At 43.2% G+C, this 25,929-nt stretch overlaps 1 protein-coding gene across 1 annotated transcript in view; it reads left to right on the forward strand.

Moving 5' to 3' along the window:
• Window positions 1-23,979, forward strand: part of HS1BP3 (HCLS1 binding protein 3) — a gene marked incomplete at its 5' end in the record, with an annotated part of 49,496 nt that extends 25,517 nt beyond the window's left edge. Inside the window, 3 exons of the mRNA XM_031056430.1 lie at window positions 12,298-12,449; window positions 12,957-13,092; window positions 22,231-23,979. Of these exons, the coding sequence (XP_030912290.1) occupies window positions 12,298-12,449; window positions 12,957-13,092; window positions 22,231-22,459 (517 nt within the window). The remainder of the gene's footprint in view (window positions 1-12,297; window positions 12,450-12,956; window positions 13,093-22,230) is intronic.
• Between the last annotated feature and the right edge of the window lie 1,950 nt (window positions 23,980-25,929).

The raw sequence follows: 25,929 nt of genomic DNA on the forward strand, positions 1-25,929 counted from the left end.
CCTAAGCTTGGCCACCAGCAAAAGGAGACCATTCACCTGTTCCCACTGCAGGCAGGGTTCTTCTGCAATGCCCCTTGGTACCACTGATAAGCTCAAACACTCTGCGCAGGAAGGGGTCTGGACAGACACATCCTTTTTGGAGGGTTCTGTTTGGCTACTGAGACTTTTAATAACTGCAGTTTTTGATCATGTAAAAGCCATTACTAACAAAAAAACCCAAAACCAACCAACCAATGAAAGCAGAACAAACACAAAAAACCCCACTAGCAGGAGGAAACCTGCAGCCCTGCCTGTGCAGAGCCCTCTTTCAGTCACCACGCTGCTGGCCAGAGGAAAGCCGCGCCCTGTGCCTGCGTGGGTAACGAGAACTCACTACATTATGTAGAGCTGTTGGCAGCAGACATCTCGTTTTTCATCTGTGTGATGGGTTATCTGCCAGCCTAGGCTGTTGTTGTGTGTTAACAGTCTTGTCCTGGAAACTCATTTCTGAATCATCCGTCTTTCTCCTCTGGGCTATGAGTGACAGGGCCGTGGCCTCAAGTGTAATATGGAAAAAAGCAAATGTGTTCACAAGAGACTCCTGAGGGTTAACCCTCACTTCGTCCCTCAGGGGCCATTACACCAAACCTTGACCTCACTGGAGTTGTTTTTATTTGTCCCGTGATGCTGCCAAGAGACAAGGGCAGTGCCACACAATGCAGGATGCTGGAACAGGAAGGAGAAGCACATGGTCTAGAACTGTACACCAAAGTCTCAGGAGAATTAGTTTCAATTTTTCATTTCAAAGACAACCTGTTTAGGCTGCAGATAGCTCACTTCTGATTTTCAGGACCAGATTTCATTCCTGATCTGTAAAGGAACAACACTGGCATGTCCTGACATGCAGGAGTGCAAAGACACTGAATTCTGAAATGCTGTGAGGTGTTTTGGGGCTATCCAATCATTGTGGTTTGTTGTCAGTAAACATTGGTTTAGTTGCCCTTGGGAGGTGGTGCTGGAGATGTTACCCAGCCTGTTGTATCCCTTACTCTCATGGAGGAACTTCGTTGGTCTGCCAGTCCTTTTCCAGCTGTTGGCAGCACAGCACCATTGCTCACAGGAGGGATGCTGCCATGGTGCTATTCTGTGCTGCTGGTGGATATTATGAAAGATGCTGAGGTGTCCTTAAGCCCTACAGCCAAATGGGCAACATGGCAAAGGACAGCATTCTCCTTTCTGCTCTCTGCTTACCACTTCTTCCTGGAAGGGACTGGTACCCAGGAGCCCTCACAAAGACCCTTTCTAGAAGGTGACAGGAACATCAAGCTTCCCTCCATATACAGTCCTGCTGCAGTATCCAACCAGGCTTTGCTCCTTCAAACACCCCCGTGTGCCTTTGTTTGTGCCCAAAGCATGTCATTAGCACCAGTTCAGGCTATGACTTTGCAGAGCTCTAGCACAACCCTCGTGTCATTTCAAGCACTTTGAACTTAAAAACAGATGCAGAATAAGCATTAATTCCAGAATGCCACAGAGAGCAAGGGAAGACCAAGGCCAAGTGTTTTAAAGTATGGATAAAGTCCTTCCTGGACCAGCCTTCTTGTTCAGAACAAGGTGTAGGTGTGTGCTGCCTCCTGTGTTCATGGCACCTCTGCTGTGAAATTCAGTATCAAAATCTTTCTCAAGCCACTCCATCACTTTTCCCCTCAGCTGTGCATGGGAGAGAAATGATAATGACAGACTCATGGGGTGAGGTAAGGACAGGGCGAGATTATTCACCAGTGACTGTCACAGGCAAAACAGGCTCTACTTGGGGAAATGAACTGAATTTATTATCAGTCAAATCAGAGCAAGACAATGAGAAATAAAATTGAATTATAAAATGCCTTCCCCTCACCCCTCCCATCCTGGACTCAGCTTCGCTCCTGCTTTTCTCTGCCTCCCCACCAGCAGTGCAGGGGGATGGGGAATGGGGGCTGGGGTCACTTCACCACACGTTGTCTCTACTGTTCCTTCTCCTCAGGGGGAGGACTCCTCACATCCTTCTCCCTGGGGGTCACAAGTGCTGCCAGCAAACCTGCTCCAGCATGGGCTCCTCTGTCCACGGGCCACAGGTCCTGCCAGGAGCCTGCTCTGGTGTGGGGTCTCCGCAAGGTCACAGCCTCCTTCAGGCATCCCTCTGATCTGGGTTGGGATCCTCCACAGGCTGCAGGTGGATCTCTGCTCCCCCATGGGCTGCAGGGGCACAACTGCCTCACCAGGGGCTGTGGGGCAGTCTCTGCTCTGGCACTTGGAGCATCTTCTCTGCTTTCTTCACTGCCCTGGGCATCTGCAGGACAGTTTCTCTCACATTCTCATTCTCTCCTGGCTGCAGTTGCAGAATAGCTTTTCCCCCTTATCTATGCCATCCCAGAGGCACTACCACCATGGCTGATGGCCTTGGCCTTGGCCACTGAGGAGTCCCTCTTGGAGCTGGCTGGCATTGACTCTGTCAGTCATGGGGAAGCTTCCAGCAGTTTCTCACAGAAGCCACCCCTGTAGCCCCTGCCTGCTACCAAAACCTTGCCATGCAAACCCAGTACCGGTACCAATGTCCCTTCTTGGAAGAGCAAAGGAGGATTAAGAGAGACAGGAGTGAGGCCAGGAGCTGGGTGGGCAGCATGAAGGGGCTGGCTACAGGAAGAGGTCAGCCCCGTGAATCAGCATTTTGACCATATCTGATTTACTGGATGTTAACAACCACACTGACCCTGTGGCGTTCTCTGTCCTTGCTCTGTGGCATGTGAAAGGTCTGCTGTAGCATTTCTGCTTATGGATCCAAATCCTGAAGTGCCCTGGGTCTGTGTCTTCTGTCTGTAATGATCATTCTTCCTCCAACACTGCCATAGCCACTGTAACACAAGGGAGTAAAAGCTCAGAACATTGTGCAGTTATTTGTAATTGCTACTCCCCTGCTCTCATCAGCATCGTTTCAGCACTTTTCCAGTCATCCCTCTTACTGACAGAGATCAGTGATACAATTTGTGTTCCCACTCTGTATTCAACCAAAGACCCTCCTTTACCAAACCTCAGGTGATTTCTCACATCTCCAACTTACTAGATGGTACAAGATTCTTCACAGCGTAGAGCTTTAATGTTCTTTGCATGAATTCAGGATTTGTGAGTCAGCAAACTGACCCAAAAGATCAAGTTAGCTCACAGGTGAGTGACCAGTAGCTAAGCCTGGAAATAGCTCTCCTTGGCTGTTGGGACCTCTATGTTTGCTGGTTTTTTGTCCCCACACAAGCCTGAGATCTCATGTCATCTGGGGTATGAGAGCCTGAGATGTTTACCAGCATTTCTACCCACAGTCTGTGGGTAGAAATGTTCCCTGATCCATTTTTCCTGCTGCACCCTTCAGCACAGGAATCTTCAGGGTTTAATACAGCCATCTCAAGGGGCTGATGGGCAGGAGCAGATCATCAGGTGGCTGAGCAGGAGCAAGGAGTGGGGTCTGCAAGGAGTCACTTGTGTGGATCTACAGGCTCGTTTTTGTGTCAAGTGATAGTCCTCTGGGGATGTGAGATGCTAGCTGGAGGCCTGAGATCATCTATCTGCCAGCTCTGAAGAGTGCAGTGGGAACAGCAAGTGTCCTCTGGCTGGGCTGAGCTCAGAGATTTTTTTTGCCAGTAGGAGGGGAGTGAATTTTGTTAAGATTTTGGAATATTGTCGTGGCTGCCAAATAACACCAGCACTGAGTTGGATCACATGCATAAGCAGAGCATTTGTGAAGACTGCTCATTTCTTCTTCTTTCAGTCATGTGTTGTGGCTTGCTGGCACTGAGCAGGTTCCAGTGATTCAGTGCCTGGCCCCACTGTGCTCCCCAAGGAGTTTGTGGTGCTTCCCCACTGGACCCCCCTCCAGCCTGACAGGCAGCCTGACAGCACAATGAGTTCAGTGCCAGCCCCTGAATTACTGACCTTGCAAAAACTTCTCTGCTGAGAAATACAGCTAGTTAGCAATAAAATCATAAATGGGAATCCAATTTAAAAAATGTAAGAATTTAGTCAGCTGTTTTTTACTTAGAGCAGAAAGCATCTCCTGGGCAGCTGCCACTGCAGAGCCTCAGTATCTGGCTTAGGAGGGGGGGATTGTGTCTGGGGTGCTGTCTGGTGTGACTGTTCCTGCAGTCTGACCTCCAGCAGTGTCTGCAACATCACAAGTGGAATTGCTTCATGCAGTAGGTATATCCATGGCCTAGGCAATATTTCGCCCAGAGCAATTTTATCTTACCTCTGATTTTTTTTATTAAAAAAAAATCATCACAAGAAACCTGTAGGCAGGAAAGCAGTGTTCTCTTTTCATGGAAGCTGTTTTGGTGTCATGATCAGCAGGAGAGGCAGCAGCCAGAGCACAGCACCATGTCTGCAACAGCAGTGCCATTTAGCTCTGACAATGTCTCACTGTGTCCTTCTCTCTTGTAGCTCCTGTGGAGCCATCTCTGAGTTGTGGTGAGAGGTCTGCTTTACCCATGGCACAGCCAAGAGGAAAAAGTGACCTCTGTGAACAGCAAGATGTGGGGGAGGGAAGGCAGTGGGGAGCTAGGCTCAGCCCCATCATCCCTCCTGGAGTTGATGCAAATCCTGCTTGGCTACTGCTCACTGCCTTGGTAACTCGAGCTTCTCCTAAGCTCTTTAGATATGCTGTGGCAGGTATGTCAGACAAAATGTTAGAGGTTTCCTGTAGGCTGGGGGTTGGTCTGTGCGGGTATCAAGCAAGGAAAAGGAAAGGTACCCTTCAGACTGAGTTTTATATGGAGTGTCTGGGATTAGAGAGGCCAGAAGTTTTTTAGGCAAACATCCTCTATCCTATTTGAAGCTTTTCTGTTCACAGACAGAAAAGTTAGAGTTGTGTCTGCAGTTCTGGGCTCTTGTGCCCCTTATGCTGTAGGATGTGATGAGGAGGGAATTCAGGTGAGGCAGCAGCGAAGTGGAAATTATCTTCTCCTGAGGAGCACAGTGTGAGTCCAGGGGGCTGGACTACATTCTGTTGTGAGGAGGTAAAGATTAAATGACCCAAAATTAAAACTTTATTAAGTAGAGATAGCAGTTGCAAACAGGCTGCCTGTCCTTTGAAGCAAACAGTTGCTGATTATACCTTGCCAAGACCTGTAGTGAGATGACACTTTATAAAACTTTAGGTGATAGCTGAAAAAGGGCAAGTTTAGGTGAGATATGAGCACAATAAAGGTGGTGAGACACTGGCCCAGAGAAGCTGTGGATGCCCCACCCCTGGATGTGTGCAAGGCCAGGTTGGATGGGGCTCTGAGCATCCTAATGGCAGGTGTCCATGTACACAACAGGGGGGTTGGAATTGGTGATATTAATGTCCCTTCCAACCCAAACCAATTTTTGACTGTTCCATGAGGTATGAGTGCCCAACACATCTGAAAATGGGGTATCAACTATTTACATGTTCAGTGCTTTTTCAGAAAACAGATCTAACAAGAAGCTACAGTAGTGTGTTCATGTCAGGAGGGGGAGCAGGTTTCACCATTTCAGTGTTGAAGAAGCATCACTTCTCCAAAATGGTTGCTATTTGCATTTGTCACTTATAGCTGCTACTTGTAAGAATTCTCAACATGACATTGCATACTTTTAGTACTTTAACTCCTTTTTTGTGAAACCTTCTTTCTAATTGTTTGCTCCCAAATCTGTTGAAAGTGTGGCAGAAAACATGCTTACTAGCAAGTTTTTTTCACACGCTGTTTCAGCTTGGGTGATTTGCATTGTGAAGCTTCTCAGGATGTTTGTGAAGAATGTCTCATAAAGGGATGATGTTGGGAGGTTGATTTCATTACAGTGGTCAAATTTAAATTATTGTGGCAGATTTTATTGTGAGGTATACTGCATATAGACATCACTTTACAGGCAACACAGTACTTACTCAAGAACCTGTTAGTTTTGGAGCTACAGACCTGCAGCAATCATTAATTAATGTAAGAAAATGGATTTTCTTTTCTAAGAGTGCAATTTTTATAGGGTTGAAAGAAAGTTTCCTGAGAAGTAACTCCTGAAATGTAACTGTTCCTGAAAGTAACTCCTTTAGCTTGAATTTCACCTTAAAGGAAATAAACCAAGGGATAATGTCTTGCAGAATTTTTTAAGTGCAAACTGTTCTCCCTCATTTTATTTCCTGATAAATCTTTGTTTCTTCAGAAAGATTTTGCATTTATTTAAGATTTGACATGAATTTTGCCTTTTATTGAAAACTGACTAGTAAATGTTGTTTATTTTTAGGGACTAGCACTTACAGCTAGTTATCATTTTTGATCAGCTTCAACCTCTCCCCTTCCTCTTGTTTTGCCTGCTGTTACCTCTGCTTAGTTCTATCCTTTTTTTTTTTCCTTTCCTTTTCTCATCTGCATTTTCCCACTTTCTGAGTAAAGTTTCTTGTTTTTCCTTCAGTTACTGCCTGGGGTCTTTTTCAGAAGCGTAATTTGACCAATGATAATAATCTTTAGGGTTAAAGCAGAAAAAGAAGAGTCTAGAACAGAAGTCTGGAGAGTAAGAGGTACGTGATGTGAAGAAGGGAGTTCAAGATGACAAGGAAGCCTTATTGTCAGTCTGGAGGGTAAGGCAGCACTGCAGATTCTGGAGGTGAGGCAGGAAAATGTCTGATACTGGCCAGAAACGTTGGGCAAATCAGGAGGAGGGATGAAAAGGGGAAAAAGGATGGAATTGGGTAGAAATTGTAAAGGCTGGACATAAGGAAAAAGAAGGTGTGCCAGAAGAGGGAAGCAGAGCAAAAATCAATGCTTCTCTCCTGTTATCAATTTGAAATCAAGTCCTGCCAGACATACAGATAGAGAAAGAGAATTAAGGGCATGATAAAAGCTGATGTGCATTAAGCCCTGATGCTGCCATCATCAGGTTTGACTTGTAGCTCTTTTACTTATCCATAGACAGATATTACTAATCGAGGCTGTAGGTTGATGAAAAGAAGATAGCATGACTCTGGACAGATTTTAGTAATGAATGCTCTTTTAATTACTAACTGGTTATATCTGATAATCTGCCTTTCTATGATTTTACTGAGCGTCAAGGCAATGCTCACTGGCCCATGCTTATGTTCTACTTTTTTAACTTTTCTGATTTCTAAAATAGCTTTATTTTTAGCCCTCTGTAACTTCCCTGGAGTTCTAAACTGTGTTGAGTAGTTACATCCAGGGTGCAGAAAATGCCTGGCCAATTTTTTCCAAAACATCTTAGTTTATGTTATCTGGTATTGCATATCTGAAAATGTTCATCATTAGCATGAGTATTAGGATAAGAAAAATTTCACTGCTGTCAGAAACCCTGGAACTACCATTTTGCTGCTTTGCAGACAAAACCCAAAATACTAATGAGTATTTTTGGCTTTTTCACATCATTATTGACAACTTTATTATGCTTCTCTTGTTCTGTACCACTGTGGTTTAATTTAGCCATGATTATGTTTTGAAACTTGTCTTTTGTTGTTCTTTAACTTGTTTCAGCAAGTCTTACACTCTGGCTTAGTCCAGAAAATCAGAGGAAAATTATAAAGAAATTTCCTTTATGTTAATTTTTCTTCTTTGCAATCTACCGCTAACCCTAGTTCCCTTGCCAGGCTTATGAGTGCTTGAGTGTTTTATTAGTTATTTAGTTGAAAACATTTTAGGAAATGTTTCTCTATTATGATTATTGCTAATGAGCTGTGTACTAAACAAAAGTTGTCCATCTGTGGTCTTCTCATCTGCTTTCAAATTACATTGGAAAAGGATATAATCAGAAAACTTGAGGACAGATTATAAGCACAGCTTGCCTTTGTTTAGGAAGAGCAGGTACTCTTGAGTTCTGAGCCCTTCAGAAAAATCTCTCCACAAAAGCAGGTCCCTGGATGGAAGCTGAACTCTTGAAAATCTGTTCCTTCAGGCTTTCTTTCCATCTGTTGCTCTGCTGGAACAATAATCCAAGGTTGACCTAATCTCAGAGCAGCAGCAGACAAACTTTGCAACTGAATACTCTTGTTCCAAGTGATTTCTAATTGGAGATTTATTCCATCAATTACACATTATCTTACTTTGGGACATGCCAAAGCCATTTAAAATCCTGTAAATTAGCAAGATGTCCACAAGAAAAAAATTGCTGTGTGAGTTACAGTATCCCTGCAGCCACCACTTGTGGTGGCAGCTTAATGCTTAGGAGTGAGGCTGTGTGAGCTGATGGGCTTAGAGTTTCTATTGGGCATCCCATGGCCAGAGCAATTGAGAATGACCCCTTTTGTCCTGTCTGTTATTATCAGGCAGCTCTGGAAAACGAGCACTGTTGAGTGAAAAGAAAGCAGCAGATGACATTTTGTTTTCTGCACAAACTATTGTATAGGATCTTTGTTTTTCAGATGTGGTTTTCAAGAAGATGTGCAAATATTGCTGCTATTCTGGCTGTAGCTCTTTTGTTCAAGCCTGAGCATAGATCTGTGGGAGTGGGGATGTCCATTTATATTAGTGAGCTCTTCCCTTGTAAAATTCCATGGATGCCTAATGTAGAAGTATGTATGTCTAATATATAAGTATATATTATATATATTATAGGTATAATACATAAGTATGTATGCCTAATATATAAGTATGTGTATTCTAAGTCTTTTTTTTAATATTATTGTAGCACTCCTTGTCTGAAACATAATTTTTGTTCTGTAAAAAAAAGATGATCATATTTTCAGAATAATAACACCTGCAGACTTTTGCCTGTGTGCTGAGATTACTTGTGCTCTTGATTACAACACTCACTGTTTTAACCCAGCAGTGAGCATGGGACAGGGACTCCTCTCCGTATAGAGCACAGTAGACACACTGTGATTTAAACCAGTGTCACCCAGGATTGGATCTGTAGTTCCAGTGTTTCACAAACAGCTGTCAGACACAGGTCTGGAAATCTTCTGACTTTGAAGTGTCTTATTCATCCTCGTTGCTGTTTTCCACAGCTGACCAGAAAGCTCTTGTGCATTGCTGCTGTGCCAGTGAGACCTGGAGGCTGCCAGATGAGTGACCTACATTGTGTCAGTAAACAGTAGCAGGAGAGCTGTGCTCACAAAGTGAGTGGGGTTTGAAAGTGTCTACATACAAGGTTTTGTTGACATTTTCATGGGTGATTTGAGGGTCATGTGGGAGCCAGGAGTCTCAGCTGGACTTTCGAGTGTTCCAGCAGCCTGACTAGGTGGATTCATGTACTCTAATTTTTGATCATCCAGTTTTGGTCCATGTCAGTTAGAAGGCCAGTCTTTATGTACAGTCACTTAGGAGGCTCCTTTTTAGTCAGAGCAGGAGACAGGAGTGTTATTTGAGTTATTCTCACAGTGAAGACGTCAGTAGGCTCAACTGCGTAAATAGTTTCTGTTGAACAAAGGATCACGTCATCTTTAGGGCTGGTTTGGTTTTTGTTAAGGTTTTAAAAGTCACTGGAGTGATGCTCCAAAAGTTCACTTGTTTCATAAATGAAGAAATAGCAATAACATGGGTCATCTTCTGCCAGCGGGATGCTGGTAGTTTCAAAATGTCAGATGCCAAGGTTGTGAGCGTGATGCATGAAGAAGGTGCTAATGAAGTACAGGGTTTGAATACAGTAATACTTTGGAAGACTTAATGTTCCTTCATTTCTGTCTTCTCCAAAGACTCTACATTCCTGCACAAGTTTACTGCACCCTGGTACATCATGATCATCGAATTAGCTGTCCTTGCAGCTTCTCCTCTGCATGCCTGCCAGCTTTGGGCTTCACAATCAGCTTGGCTCCAGCACAGTCCCTGGGCCCTGCTTATGGGGAGGTAGCACCAATATACAGAGAGGGGATGGGTGGGCAGGCAGATGCAGCCTCAGGCCAGCTGCAGAACCTCAGACAGTCTCTTAAACTTCCCACACCCCCATCTCATCTGTTAACCTCTGCTCAGCAGTGTAGTCTGGACTGGCACAGCTAAATACAGAACCGTGGGAATCCTGTTTCCCACTTAGGGACTGACCTCAACGGTGGCCCTGTATGGATATGCTGGAATTACTTGGAAGTCTAACAGTGGCTTCCTTAGAAGGGCAGTGAGGGGAAACAACTTGAAGGCAGAAAAACAGTTTCCTCCTGTTTCTACCGGTACCAGTCAAGCCCAGTGGGTCTGGCCCTGTGCCCTGTAGCTGCCAGTGGAGTCCCCTGGCCAAACAGAAAGTGAGCCCGTCAGTGGGCTGGTTTGGTGGCCAGACCACACAAAAGGTCATTACCAGGACATTTCAGTTCCATTATTTCTGTTTTACATGCTGTTCTGTATGATGCTCTTTATGATTCTCTTCCCTTTCTTTGGTGCTTCCCACTGTTCTGGTATTGTTTACTGCAAAAACTTGAGCTAACTAATAATAAATTCCTTGCTAACTTCACTGGGGTGGAGACCTGTTGCTTGGCAATGTACTGGCTGCTGTATATAATTACCTGTGCCATGATGGGCTCTTGGGCATCAGGAGAGCTGTTGTAACTCTAAATGGACAAGAGGTCTTGTCAAAGACTTTTGGCATTCTGTAGGTTGGCAAGTCCCCACCTATATTGTCATTCACCTCTCAAAGAATACTTTGTGAGGCGTGAATTATGCAAATAAAGGTTGCTTCTTCCATAGTAGATCAGATTTATTTGTGTTTGCTAAATCTTTTTTAATGGGTTTTTCAGCTCTGAATGACTCAGTCCTACTGTTCTTCCAGTTTTGTTGTTGTTTGCTTTACCTTTACCTTTAATACTTAGGGTCATTTGAGTGATAAATCCCTTACTACAGTTAATAAAGCAATGAATTTGAGTTTGTGTAGTATCCTGGGTGAAAGCTGCCTGTACATATTATAACTTTAGATTTTGACAGGTTTTAGAAGAAGGGTCTTCTGCAAATGCTTAACTTTGAAGCAGTTCCTTGGAGCTGTGCTTTCAAAAGTAGCTCAGATTCAGAAGTTACTCGAGGCATATCCCTAATGAATATGAATGCAGAAAAAAAATTCATTAAAGTTCCTGCTGCTTTAAAATGAAAGTTTTTGTTATGAATAGTAGTTGTTGACACCTGCAGATACCTTTAGAGTATCAAATAGGGTATATTTCCAAATGAAGCAATATTTAGGTTCTGCATGGTGCTTGCTCTTAGGCTGCATTTGCCACAAAGTGGTGGCAGCAAGGTAATACCATCTGTGAGTTCCAGTTTGTTCATAATAAACTTGTGAAAATATCTGGGAGTAACTGGACTCTGCTTTTGTGTGCAGCTGTAATTGGAAGAGGATTTTACAAGACTCTTTAATGTAGTTGGAATGTGTGTGTAATCTTTTGACCTTGTTCTTAGTTTTTGATGAGTATGGCATGTTAAGTGCTGATAATTGGGTTTGCTCTAGGCTGAAACCTGACCTGCCCTCTGCAGAGAAGATCAGATCTTCTACTGGAAGGGGCAGTCAAAGGGGCTACCTTAGAAATTGCAGTGCCAGGGCTGCTGAGAGTGAAGATCTCTGAAATATGGCAATTACTTTGGAAGGGCATGTTGTCCTAGGGACTGCTTCTCTTTCAGCCTAGTTTGAATTGGACTTTTCAACCAAAGGTTATTGTCCTCTAAATTTTCTTTTCTGTGCCATCTGGTTTGCCTCTTAACTCAAGCTCAATTATTGTGAGAGCTGCCTTGTAGCCTCAGCTGGTGGAATGTGAGTCCTGGGTATGAGAGCAAGAGGCAGGTGCTTTTCACTTTGCTCTTGGGAGTCACCTCTCTTTGTTTAAGCCATGTGCAAATGAGGGGAGTGTCTAATATCTTTGTGAAAGGAGCATGCAGCAATCATAAACAGCAGCAGGAGCTGGCAAGGAAATGGAGCCAAAGGGATTTTTTAAAACCTGTCCACAGGGATCAGTGCAAAGGACCAACTTGCACTTTGTATTTCAAGCCATCCTTTTCTGTCTGTCTCAAACAGTGTTTATGGAACTGATCTTTCTTATTTTAAGCTTTCTGTGTGAGAGCAGTAAAACTGCTTAAATGTTTCTGAGTAGTAGTTTGCACAGTGCAGCATTGTTAGCTCTGCTTTTCCCATTCCCTTTGGACTCTTTGACATATATTAAGTATACACAACATGGGTCCAGCTAGAGAATGCCAGACCAACTGTCCCTCCAGGTCAGTATCCATTCCTGCCAGCAATTAACAGATGTCTCTGTACCTTTGTCTAAACCTTTCCTAGCCTCCCACCATCTATTTTCAGCTTATGAGACTTTCTAGCCATAAATCTTGCTTGTTAAAGGAAGAGTTGCAGCTAACTTTCTTTTCTCTTATGTTTTAGAACTAAAAAAGCAAAGAAGACACCTGCTCCTCCAGCCAAGGAAGAGAAACCCAAATTAACCATTTTTGAAGAGGAGGTGGATCCAAATGAAGGACTCTTTGGTCCAGAAAAAGATTTCTCATCAATTGGTCCCAGAAGAAAGATTAAAGAGAGTAAATCTGTTCTATATTTGTATATACACAGATTGTTTTATCTAAAGCATGTGTATTTAAATACACGTGAGCCTTTAAATTACAGTGATGCCTAGTATACAGGCTAAATAATGTCTTGGAAATGTTAAGGCAAATCTTCAGCTGAGCAGAATCATCTAGAATCATTCAGAAAGAACAAATGAAACCTGTAGCTCTCATAGCTGTTCTCTGTAACATTTTGAACTGAGATATTAAGGTCTGTGGGAGCTGGCTGTCCCACAGTCATTCATGCCACACTAACAGGAGGAATGTGACCTACTTGTGAGTGCAAGGAAAAAGCAGATTTACCAAGTCCTTAGAGTGCAGAGTATCACTGCACTTTATGGAGTGGAAGTCCTTGGAAAAAAAGAATTGTCTACATGATCTTTTTTTTCAACCCACCTAGCCAGATTTACTCGTTAGTGTTAGTGCAGGCCCTGTGTTACATAGCATGATTTAAATACAGCAGCTTCTGATTCCCCCTTCTAGATCTGAAGTTATTTGAAGACCCAGACCTCGGTGGGGCGGTGAGACTGGGTGACTCACTCCTGCTGCCAGCTGCCTGTGAGCACAGCAAGTATGTGCTGAGCAGGGATCCTGAGGAGGACACTGAGGAGCTGCTGAGGTACTCATCTCAAATCTGGCATGTGGGATGAAGGTGGTCTGATCTATTCTGATCTATTTAGATCTTGAAAGAGATGAATTTGGGGACAAAGCTTAAATACTCAGAACGCAAACTGTGATCAATACTTGTATCAACAAATAAAATGTAATGAGTGTCATGGAGCTTGGACATCAAACACATTGCAAAGGAAATTGGGAAGACCCTTTGAGAGAGGTGGGGTACAAAGAATTATTATGTGACTCCAAAGGAAGAGCCTTGGAGGCCCAAGGTGTGCTATCTTGTTCTTGTTTTCTAACATGACACTTCTGCTTTCTGCAAATGATCCACAGGGAGCCTGACCTCCACTGTGAAAAGTGGGGAACAAAGCCCAGAGATAAAGAGCAATTCAGCTTCAGGGCCCTTAAGTCAGAGGCTCTGGCCACAGGAGGAATGATTTTCATGCTGATGGCTCACAGACTTCTGTGCATGTTTCCAGGAGGGATCCTGTGCATACCTCCACAGCTGTAAAGGACTCTTTATCACCATGTGTTTCATTTTTAATCTAGTGGGAAGGAGGGCTGGAGCTCAGAGTTGCAGGAGGGTATAATATATTGCTTCTCCCTTGGTAGTGCAGCCCTGGAACACATCAGCACACCATGCATTTATCCCTGACACCTCCCTCACAGGGCTGGTTCACCTGTGCTGATAATCCTCCAGAGATGGAGCAGGGAACCAGGGCTTGGAGAGACACAGGGAATATGTGCTGCAGTAATGAGTCAAATTCCTTCCTTCTGGGTCTCAAGCTGGCATCTGAATGATGAGGGCAGCCTGCTTTCAGTGCTAATTTGTGTCAACCAGCTCCTGTTAGGATGTAGGATTTCCACAGCAGGTACTAAACCCAGGAGAGAGACTCTGTGTGTTGTTTCAAAGCTTTCCTGAAGCAGGTAATTCTGCAGCTGTTGCTTTCTACTCATGGAAAAATGCTGGCTATCTCAGCAGTAATACCTGACTGACTTTAAACAAAGGTTAAATTGGGCTAGGTGCCATCTTGCATTAGACCCTGACAGCCCACCTGATGTTTATAGAAGCTGATGGGGCAGGACATGACCTGATTTCATGCTGTGGTATACTGAGAGCAAACACACGTGTGCTTGCAATATTTTTTTTTCTGCTATGATCTCAGCATACAGCACTTCATCCAGAGTGTTCATATGACTACAGGAGAAGGGCCTGCTCCACTGCAGTCCTTGCATTTTTATCCACCAGAGAACTTCTCCATCTGTTGTGTTAGTGTCTTTTGGATTATATATGTTCAGAGAGAGGTCTCTGAAGTCTGCTCTGAGACCAATAGACCATGCTTTCAGATCAGTTTGGGATCATCAGCAACAGCAGCACACCCAGATGGTTATGGGAACCCATGGGAAAAGATGTAATTTCTTTTAAATTCCAGTAGTTTTTGTTTATTCCTGATTTGTCTCAGTGCTTCCAACAGTTAATAAGTCACCAAGGTCCAATTGGAATTGAATACATGTAATAAAGCAGAAAACCACGCAAGTGGTCCAATGGGAAAGTTGCTATGGGAATCCAAAGGCAGCTCCTGGCTGTGCAAGAGGTTTTGGCAGATAGGTCAGGATCTGTTCACCTGTTCAGGTACCTGACACCTTCTGAAATTCCCCTGGTAAACCCAATTAATGGTGTTACCTGCACATCATAGAGGGCTGGTGAACCCAGTGCAAGGCAGTTGAGGGTAAAGGAGAAGCTGCTGTCCAAGAGGGGAGGAGGAGGAGTTGCACTACTGTTTTAACCTAGTGCAACACTTCACCTCCCCATGTGCAAATTCACTGCAGTCACCTGAAATCCAGTGGTAGGGCAAAATGCACTTTGTTTTCTGTTCACCTGGAAGCCTCAGCAGAACAGTCAGGTCTCAGAAATGCAGAGGCAGCATTTGAATCCTCTCCCACCTTCCCTTCCCACCAAACTGGTGTTGAATGTTCTTGCAGGGCAGTGCCACAGGCTCTTTTCCAGATAGTGACCCTTTGTGGGGAGAAGATGTTCAACATAAGCTGCACTCTGCAATCTCCCTGCATGGGAGCTTGAGCTTATTTTGAGGCCTAAGAGTAAGTCTTGCCTTTGCCCTGTATGTGTTGACAATTACTCTTCTTTCCCAAAAGGGACTGAAGAAGCCTCTCTGCAGCCCTCAGGTCAGAGCAGGAGCTGTGACAACCCATTCCTTTAGCAGGCTAGAGCTGGATAAGCCACTAGAAATGGAAATGGAAACCTCTTGGCCTCTTGGACATACTCAGTTCTATCATACCAAAAGTTTATGTGGACACATTTTGTTGAGATCTAGGACTGCCCTGAGCTATGATGCACCAGCAGGTCTGTGGTAGATCCAGAAAGCTGGACATGTTCACTGCACTTCAGTGGAGTAGCTGAATAATGCAGATGTGGGAGCTCTCCTCTGGTGCAGTGAACAGTCACATGTACCTCAGGGTCTGCTCACAAGTGTGTGGTAGATCTGAGAAGTGTCTGACTCACTGTGAATCATGGGCAGAGTTGGAAGAGAGCTGCCTAAGGCAGAGGAGGGCAGAACCTTCTTCCAGAGGGGGATGGCAAGAAGATAATGTCCAGAGCAGAACACCAAATCCTTTGTGATCTTTATGGTACCTGGGTGGTTTGAGCAGCAGTAGCCCAGAGCAATGTCAGCACAGCAGTGAATCCTCAGCAGTGGCTGTAACTCATGAGGCAGAGGCTGTTAAGGAGACAAATGAGTCTGCAAAATGTGCGTGGGCTGGGCTTGTCACAACATGAGGGAGAAGAGAATCTGATAAACGTTCTCACTGCAAACTGAAGACTGTGCTCTCTGTGGGCACTTGCTCATATGCAATGAGAATTACTGTTTTAAATAGAATCACCAACTTGACATTAACAAGTGCTGAGCGTTGAGAAGAACCAATTGCATTCTAAGTGTGGTAGGAGATTTTATGGGCTTTATCCCATGGGGCTCTACAAAGCAGATCCCTGAAGAGGCCAGGGTTTGCTCTCCTGAAATCCAGGGTTTGCTGAGCACCCACTTCACTGCCATGAGAGAGTCAAACTCCACCATTTCATGGTCTCTGCAGCCCAGCTGCCCTGGAGCTTTACATTCCCCACCAGCCCCTCCTCACTGGTGAGAATGAGGTCCAGCGTAGCTCCTCTCCTTGTTGGCTCCTTTGTTACTTGGAGAAGTAAATTGGCCTCAATGCATTTGAGGGACCTCCTGCATTGCTTAAGCCCTGCTGGCTGTCCTTCCAGCAGATAATAGGGCAGGTGAAGTCCTCCATGAGGACCAAGGTTTGTGAATGTGAAGCTGCTCCTGTCTGTAGAGTACCTTATCCCCTCCCCTTCCTGGTCTGGTGGCCTGTAGCAAACCCCCACAATAATGTCAGCTGTCCCTGCCTTCCCTTTGATCCTGACCCCTGAGTTCTGGGATGGCTCCTCAGCTGAGGCTCATGGCTGAGCTCTGTGCACTCCGTGGTCATTGGCATAGAGGGTGACAGCCCCTCCTCACCTCCCCTGCCAGTCCTTCCTGAAGAGCCTGTATCCTTCCATTCCAACACTCCAGTCCCAGGACCTGTCCCACCAGGTCTCCATGATGCCAATGAGATCATAGCCCTGCAGGCATGCACTCTTCTGCCTCATTAATCTCAATCATGCCTGCCTGCTGTGATGGATCAGGTTTTTGTGGAAAACCAATGCTGGAATTGATCCTATGAATGTTGCAGCAGCTCTGTGTGCCCACAGAATTACATAAATTATCACACATGCTAGCCAGAAATAATTATCACAGCTGTCTGAGCAGCCTTTCAGGAGAGATTTAATTAGCTTCACCTTTGATAATGAATAGGAAGCTGAGATGGAAGGAAGCAGCTGTAAGCACATTTGTCTTTTTGCAGTGTTGAAAAAAAGTGTCAGCAGCAAGTTCTGCTGCCCTGTGATGGCAGATCTGGTGTGTTCCTTCTTAGGATTACACTGATAACCCTTTCAGGAGCATTTTACTTTTTAAGGCTGAGGCTGCTTTTGAAACTGCACCCCAGACACTGTTCAGTCCATTGAGCTTCTTGAGCAGGTTCATCAGCTTCAGGTTTGCCAAGGAACTGTTGTCACCCTTGAAGCAGAAAATGTTTTTGTGTTCTTCTTTCAGCAGGCATTAGCAGATGCTGAATTTAGAGAGTAAGAGATCTTCAGCCTATCCAGGAGTCGTGTGGAGCAGCATTTCCAGCACCAATGCTCACTGTCCTGAGAGTATGAGAACAACACTATAGTTGAGAAAAAAGCTTTGAGAAACTCCAGAGGGTTTATATGTAGATCCTTTGGGGAGAGTATTATTTGAGCAATGTACAGGTGGGAGAGAAGGTTGCAATAACTGAGTCAGAAATTTCCTGACCACTCCAGGGCAGTTTCTCTTGACCACTCCAGGGCAGTTTCTCTTGCTTGCTATGATGGAACTGTGGGGAAAGGTCCTTGATATGACTGCAGTAGGTTACAGAAAAATAAATTTTTCTGTGATGGTTTTAAAGAATTTATTTCATTCCTGTGATGTATCGGGGTGCTACTTACAACTATTAGAAAAATTATAAAGTAAACTTGCCAACAAAAGAAGCAGTTTTTTGCTAGACCAGAAACATTAATCCTTGCCTTACCCCAAGGAAGATGTACAAGTTGTGTAGAATAATGTACAGAGGCAATGTGGGGTCCTAGTGCAGCAAGAGATGCTTTTGCTGTGCTTGAGACCCACCGGATTTCAACCATCTTGCCCCAGGTTGTTTGCATTTTTGACAGACATCATCAGCTCAAGCGGCAAAAGCTGCCTGCTCTCCCCTGCCTCTGGTGTGCCTCTGGCTGGTGATTGGGGAACTTTCTAGAGAGGCAGGAGAGAGAGGTTTAAACTTTTTCAGACTGGAAAAATTGAGTTTTCTCATTTCCAAGGTGAGTGATGTAACCAGCAGGCTGATTTCCTCAGAGGCCTTCTTGTGGGACTTAACCTGCACTAATGAGCCTGTTCTCACCAGCACCACCAGGCTGTCTGCATCCTGCTGTTGGACTCTGCAGCTGCAGGACAAGGGCATTGTGTGCAGCTGCTCCAGGGAATGGTCACTGTCCCACCCCAGCTTCGAGTTGTGCCAGAGAGGTTTTTGGAGGAGGGCTAATCTCTCCCAGCCCAAAGCCATGCCAGTGGTTCTTGTAGCCTTTAAACAATACAGACTGTCACATTCCAGTGTCCAGACATATTTCCTGGCCCTGGTTAAAATACCATTGTGAATTTACCTGTAATGGATTGCAGGGGAAAGCTGAAGCAGGAGGAGAGAGATCTCCTTCACGGCCCCCAGTGCTTGGCAGTCCTGGGATTAACTCCAGCCTGTATCTTTCCCTGGGCCTTGCTGGACATCATACTGTCTCTCCTGACCATAGCAGATGTGATGGGCAACAGATACTTTGAAGTCTCCTGCCTATTTTTGGGTGCAAGTCTTTTCCCAGGTTGTAGATGGGATGTTACAGCACTCCCCAAGGCTTCACCAAAGTATCTCTTGTACTTGGAATTAACACCAGACAAAATAAAGAACATAAGATATCAAAAGATGAAAGTCTGTTCTGCAAGAACTGCAGTGAGTTACACAACTGAGCTTCAAGCACGAGCCTTTTGGATTCTTAGCAAATTATGGGAGTCTTTGTCTCTTGCTTTCATTACAGATTCTCCTCATTAAAGCATTCCCAGCAAGCAGAGGTCACTGTCCCCATTATATTGTACATGCAGATAGTCATTCCTGTCCCAAAGGTCTGGTCCAGAGACAAGAGACAAAGTCCAGAGAAATGGCATCTAAAATGTTGATGTTCTTGTGGCAGCTGCATCTGTCTCCAAGTCAGAAGAACTCATTTACTGTCTGGAAGTCCACATGCCAACAGTCATGAAGGGCTTTGTGACAGCCTTTCTTCAGTAAGGGCTTTGATTGCTTTCTTTTGGAATTCTGAGGGAATTTCCACCAATAGAGTCAGTGAATCAGCACAACAATATGGCAAGAATTTTAAACAATGTGGCACTGCTTTTCTTTTACAAAAATAGAAAGAGACTAATTAAAGAATGATTAATTACATGAACTCTCTGTCTGATTGTCTATAAAAAGACGGGGTGGGAAGGTTCTTCCTTTTATCTTGTTTCAGAATAATTGCTTGATTTTTTTCTTCCTCCTCCTGGCCTGGAGTTAAATATGGTGGTAGTTATGCACTGTAACAATTCATTTGCTTTCAAAAAATAGAAGTCCTTGTTTCTATCTCTGCCTGAGGCATTTTGCATTTTACCTCTTTAGTTTTGCAAAGACAGTTGTGTCTCACATGATCAAACAGCAGTGGATCAAACAGCTTGCCTAGCACTGCAGTGCTGAAAAGCAGGTTTTGAGACAAAGACCACATATTATCTGCTGTGTTCTCTCTAAGAGACTTCTGTCTAACCAAGGTCTTGAAAAAATCCAGGACAGAAAAAGAAAATTACATCATCAGCTTCCAGACTTTCTTCTGCAGAATCTTTGGCTTAAAAGCAGAACACCAAACCCCCACCCCCTAAAGACCCCCACAACCTACTGGACTGGATCTTTTGGGGGTATTTTTTTGGCTGTGCTGAGTGGTTTTGTTGCTGTGATCAGCACAGAAACTGGAGTAGAGAATTCAGGAAGTTGTATCATCATGCCAGGTTAGTGAGCTGGATTTACTGCTGCCCTTTCTGGGTAGTGCACCTAGTTCAAAATCCTGCTTCCTCCATATGGTCTCTATGTATTGTGCATTGTTCCTCTGCTTATTATGTTTTCTGTTATTTAAGACCAAAACTTTATGACATGGACACTGATTCATTCACTATTTGTTTATGCCAAGAAGGGAGGCTTCAGAAATACCAGCCTTAACAAGTTTTGTTTATTACACAGCAAAGAGAACAAGAACATGTCTTGGCAATGTGATCACAGGTGTGATCCCTCTTGGATATCAGGGTTTGCAACAAACACAAAGGCCTGGGCTTAAATGAAATTAATTTCTTTGTAGATGAGGAATTCAGAAATACACTGTGTTTTGTAAGTTAAGTAGGATATGTCACCCACAAAGAATGATGGAAAATAAAAGACATCAAAAGTCCTATCTAAATAAAAGAGAATATAATCTCCAGAGTTGCTTAGAGGACGAAATTTGAGGTGCTGCTTGCTGTAATACCAGAGGTAGAGTTCAAGGTGCAGAACTCTGGGGCAGTGAATGGCTCTGTCCATCAGCTGGTCTGTTCAGGTGCTCCCTACTTTTAGATATCAGTGTTCATGCTATTGATTTTACAAGAGCAGCCTTGGTTAAAAGTGATTCTTTTAAGTTTCTCTTTGGGAGTCACAAGAAGATCTGTCTGACTTGAGGAATGGTTTTACCTTAAAGAGTTCTGACTGTCTCTACACCAGAAAATTTAGGCTAATCCTTATTAACTTCATGGCTGGTTCATGGTGGGTGTAGTTTATCTCAGCCTGGGCAGTAGTGTTGTAAGTTCCTCTCAGGTTTTAATGAGGGTGAACAGGAAAAAGAAATCCTTGTAATCATGCAGTTTATTGTAGTAATAGTGGGAGCCTTACCTTGAGGGGGCTGTAGCTCTTGAAATACCTATGGTCTTAACATACAAACAGTACTTCCTGGGGATGGAGGAATTGTGTCTCAGAGATGTTGGTTCTTTGATCATGTTCCTGGTTGTCCCAGACAGTTGCCTCATCAGTTGTTTCCCAAATTATGGAAATCTGAGCTTTACTTTTAACTGTCTGCAGAAAGCCCCACCAGTTGTACTGCTGTGTGGTAGAGGCATTTACAGTACCTCTCCTGAGACAACTGGTGAACAAAGAGAGAAAGGGAGGAATCACTGTCCCATTTAGGAAATAGAAATTATCCCAGGGGTTTCACAGGCATCTGGGTAACCCCCCAAGATGCCTCATTGCCTGGCAGTGAAGAAGTTATACACTGGATATTAGGACAGGTTTTTTACCCAGAGGGTGGCTGGGCACTGGAACAGCTCCCCAGGGCACTGGAACAGCACCAGCCTGACAGAGCTCAAGGAGCATTTGGACAACTCTCTCAGGCACATGGTGTGACCCTTGGGATGTCCTGTGCAGGTCCAGGAGCTGGATTTGATGATCCTGATGGGTCCCTTCCAGATCAGGATATTCAATGGTCCCATGATTTGAACTATAAAAGGCAAATGAGAGGAAGAACCAAAAAATACATGACTTGAAATTATTTATTCATGCTCCAGGCACTGCCTGCCTATGGGTAATAAAGAAGAAGAAACTAAAAAAGCATCTTCCTTAGACTCTAGAACCATATCCTGTTCCAGTGAGTGGAGCTGCTGAAGAGAATCCTTCTTTTTCTTTACTCCATATTTTGACTTTCCAAAGGCACATATTTCTTGGAGTCACAAGATAATCTATGATAAGGGCTCTCTTGAAATCTTTTAGCAGCTCATGTGGGAACAGAGTTGGGCATGCACAGTCTGCTACATATCTGACAAGGTCAAACAATGCAGGTAGAAAATACCCTGAACTGTTTGAGGTGTTCTGGGTTATTTCAGTAGGAATCAGCAGCAGATTATCATCAAAAAGAGTTGTTGTATGTGGTCACAGATTGCAAAACTTCTTCAGTGTCCCAGAACTAAATATGAACATGGAATTTTTGAATCCATTAGTGTTTACAGTTTCTCCTGATTGAGCATGGGGCTGCTCAATCTCAATTTTGGGTGATGGGGATGAAGAGGAAACAGAGTTGAAAGTGGATAATTTTACTTTCCCATGAAAATTTATGGTGAAGCAAAGCATCCTTTCACAAATCAAAAACATTTTTTCCCAAACTAAAATAAAGTTTGGAGTTTTTAGTAATTGCTAATCGCCTTTAATTTAGACATTTGAAAACATGCTGTAAAATTAACTTGTATAAGTTAACTTGTATAACCACATTATAAAAAAGGTGGTTCTTGTGGAAACTTCTATGGAGAGAGAAATTTATCAGAGTAGATCTTTTCCTACAGAAAGTTTTGTTTTGAAAGATTGCATCTTCTTACAGAACAAAAAGCAGTCCAGAAATTCTCAGGATGTTACTGATGTTTTCTTTTCATTCCAGAGTTGAAGATGATTTTGAAAAACTCTTAGAGGTTACCTCCAAACCAAAACGTAAGGTCCCACCAAAGCCACCTCTGCCTCAGAAGCCAGCAGCTGCCCCCAGGAGCACTAATTCACCTTCACTGGCAAAGCAAAATGAAAACAGGATTCAGATGATGAATGAAGTGGACATTCTCCAGTATATCCAGGAAAATGAATCTATCAACAACCAGGATACCAGTCTTTTTTGAACATATGTGTTTTTGAAATGTCCTGATGGCTTCTTGGCCCCACCTCCCAGTGAGCTGCAGTGACAGCAGCAAGAACTGAGCAGGTGTTTCTGCTGTCAAAGTGCTCATTTGTGTACCAGGATACAGAGAGCAGCAGGTTTGAGTAGCAGAACCTCCCTGTGAGGTTTGCAGAACACTGCAGCTGTGATCTAATGTTGCCTTAGATTTTCAGGGTTTCACAGGGAATGTGAACAAGGATGTAGCACTACAGATTGTCTACTGCTATTTTAGTATCAACATTGTACAGTTTTGGCCAGTTGATTGAAAATGGTGAGGATGTTGTACACATGGCAACTGTGAGTAATGTCCAACAAATGGTCTGAGGCATGATAGGATGCTGTTCCTGTCATTTTTGGTGTTTTTCAGCTCAGTGAAAAGGCCATTTTCCTTTTATCCAGTGTGGTTTTGTAGCAGCCTTTTCCTCCCTGACTTGTATTTTGGTAATTTTTAAGAGGAACTGCTAAATATAGTTAACAGTTCCTCTGTCTTCCCATGGAACATTGAAATCCCAGCTAACCTTGACAATCTGCTGCCTTAATTGCTGCACAAATGCCAACTTGTAAGAGAGCTTTAGGCCTGCAAAGACCATGCTATGCATCTCTGATTCCCAGGGAGAATAGCAGATGACTGGGGGTGGCTAAGAACCCTCTCCAGACATAGATGGAGGTTGCAGTGCCTAGGAGGTTTGGATGCTGTAGGGTTCCTATGAACTCCAGATTCACAAGGGCTAATTTTTTCCAGCCAAGTCTTCCTGGGTTTCTACTGCAGTTAGTGGAGAGAAAGAGGGGCTTCTCCAGGAGGTCATTCAGTGCAGGTGTGTTAATGGAGGATATCTGAATTGCTCTCTGGAGTCACTCTTTCTCTCCTATTCCTTCACTTCTCCCAGAATTTTTAAGAACCAGCCATGGTGATTAATTCCACTAAGCTAAAATGAGTGTGTGGGATAAGATGGTGGTCTGTTCTTTACTATGTGATGGTTAAAACAAGGGAAAACAAACTTGGCGTTATCTAGAGGAAAGAAAATAGGAAGAAAATATACCGGAGAAATTTTAATATGCAAGACAAGAAAAACATTGTAGAGTAGGTATCCAAGACTTTCCCTCTTCTTGTCAAACTCAGGCACTCTGGTTGAAGATACTAAATTTACACCTAATGTGGGTTTAAACCTGTTGTCATGCAGTTTCCTGAACTCATTCCATGTGTGGTCTAGCTAGAGATGAAGACAAGCTCCCCAGAGGGAAAATATTAATATATTTAAGCCATATTATCATCTCAATATTTGCCTTTCTAATATAGAACAAAATAAATAGAAAACATTATCTATTTTTAATAATGAAATTATTTCTATTAGCTTTTCCTTTTTAAGCCAGTGGGAAATATTATAAAGGTATTTTGCTTTGATGGGACAGATAAAATATAACCATTGGTTCTTCTCTGTGTATGGTATGTTTTACTATAATAAAACATTTTGCTAACCTGCAGGTGTTACTGTTGTTGCTGTTGTTCTCTGGGTTGTACAGTAGCAGCAAAGAATCGATTCCACTTAGCTCAGGAGTGCTGTGTGGTGTTAAAGTGTAAATAACTATGAAACTGAAAATATAGCTGCACTCATATATCCTTTGAGACCAGCTAAAGGCAGAACCAAAGGTACTACCTGGTCCTGTCTGTCCCCCCAGTGTCCTGGTGCAATTAGGAATAAAAAAAGTGAATAAAAGCAGTCAGGAAAAAATAAATGCCTTGCCCAAGAACAGGCAGGGAATAGCAGGTAGGAAAAATTAATTCAGGGCAGCCTTCTTGTTGCACTCCCTGCTGTCATGAACAACCACTATATTTAACTGAGGGCTCAGGGAGCATCTCAGCACTGTTTGGGAACACTGCCTGCACTTCTGTATTTTTGGACCAAAGCCCACCCATCTCATAGCCTGAACACTGCTAAAACTTCCCAACTGCAGGCCATGGATTTAATGATCAGTACAGTGAGAGCAGTTCTTCACCCTCCTTAAATGGCCCAGGAATATTTTGCCCCCCAGCTCTCCCTCAAATTGTCAAATTACCTAAGCACAGGGAAGGAAGAGCTGTTAATTGTTTCCTGTGCTAGATTTTTAGGATTATTTTGAGGTCAGTATTTTACTTCAGAAAAAAAAAATCTAGCATTCCTACCAAGAAACTAATATAAAAGGATCCTTCATAAACCCTGGTGTTATGCTTTTGTTTTACAATGCAAATGTCTAGCTGCAGTCATATTTTTGGGCACTAAGAGGTGAGTTACAGTCATTGAATACATTATATATAATGAATCATTATTATACAAGAGAAAAATGTCAGACAAAGGTAGCTGAGAAAAATTGAACATACTATTAGAAATGACATAGGGAAACTATACAACATACTTTGCATCGTGCCAGAAGAGAACTTTAATTTTTTTCTTTCTTTAATATTTTACTTCTAGTAGCAGCTATTTGATTAGCCTGCTCTTGACAACTCTTGAAATTCAATTATGGACTCTAATGTAGTTCTTGGCTGACAGTCATCACCTTCCAACATCAGTAATAGAGTTCATCAAAAGATTTGACAAGAAAGAGCTATATTTAAATCCTTAAAAAGATGGGGAGGTTAGTTAGAATTCATAATAGATACCTCTATTGCCTTATAAGCAGCTTCTTGTTTTGCATAACATTCTGCTTGCTCTGTGGTACAGCACTAATTGACAACTAACACTGTATACTTCATTATTTGGGTCACAGTTAAACAAATTATTTCCCCAAGCTGAGTATTTCACAGATGAGTTGTGGGTCATCTGCTCAGGTCTGTTCAGTTGCTGAATTTTTAGGAAAGCTAATTCCCATGTAGCACTTAAGGCCTAGTTCTGTCAGTGACAATTTGGGTTGAGTTGTAAAACAAAATATTAATTGAAACCGATATTTCTGCTAATTTTTGCCCAGATGTTAGCTTCTGCAAAGAAGCTGAGCTGGGTACAGCAGAATACATAAGTCAACCTCTGATTTAAGGCCATGAAAATCCAGCATGCTCAAGGGCATTACCTACTGTAAATGAGCAATCCCTGAGGGTGTTAGATTTAATACTGAATACCAGAAAGCACTGATGTTTCACTTAAAAAATGTGACTGTCACTACTTCACCAAGGAGTTGAATCTTTGTGTGTGCATGCATCAGCCACATTTCATCTCAATCAAAGTGATCACACATTTGTGACAGTTTAAATGTCTGTGGGTCAAGAAGATAGAAGGCTTTTACTGTGAAGTTTTATCTATATTTTTTATCTGTATTCTTACTTTTCATCTCAACATCAAAAACTGGAGTAAATTAAGTCACTTGCTTTCTGTATTGTGCCCATTTCTTCCTTAATTTATCTTTAAACCCTCCTGATCCAATTTTTTTCAGCCCTCACCATATCACTGATCTTCCTTTAAA

The sequence above is a fragment of the Geospiza fortis genome, unplaced genomic scaffold, assembly GCF_000277835.1.
Source record: "Geospiza fortis unplaced genomic scaffold, GeoFor_1.0 scaffold81, whole genome shotgun sequence".
NCBI lineage: Eukaryota > Metazoa > Chordata > Aves > Passeriformes > Thraupidae > Geospiza > Geospiza fortis.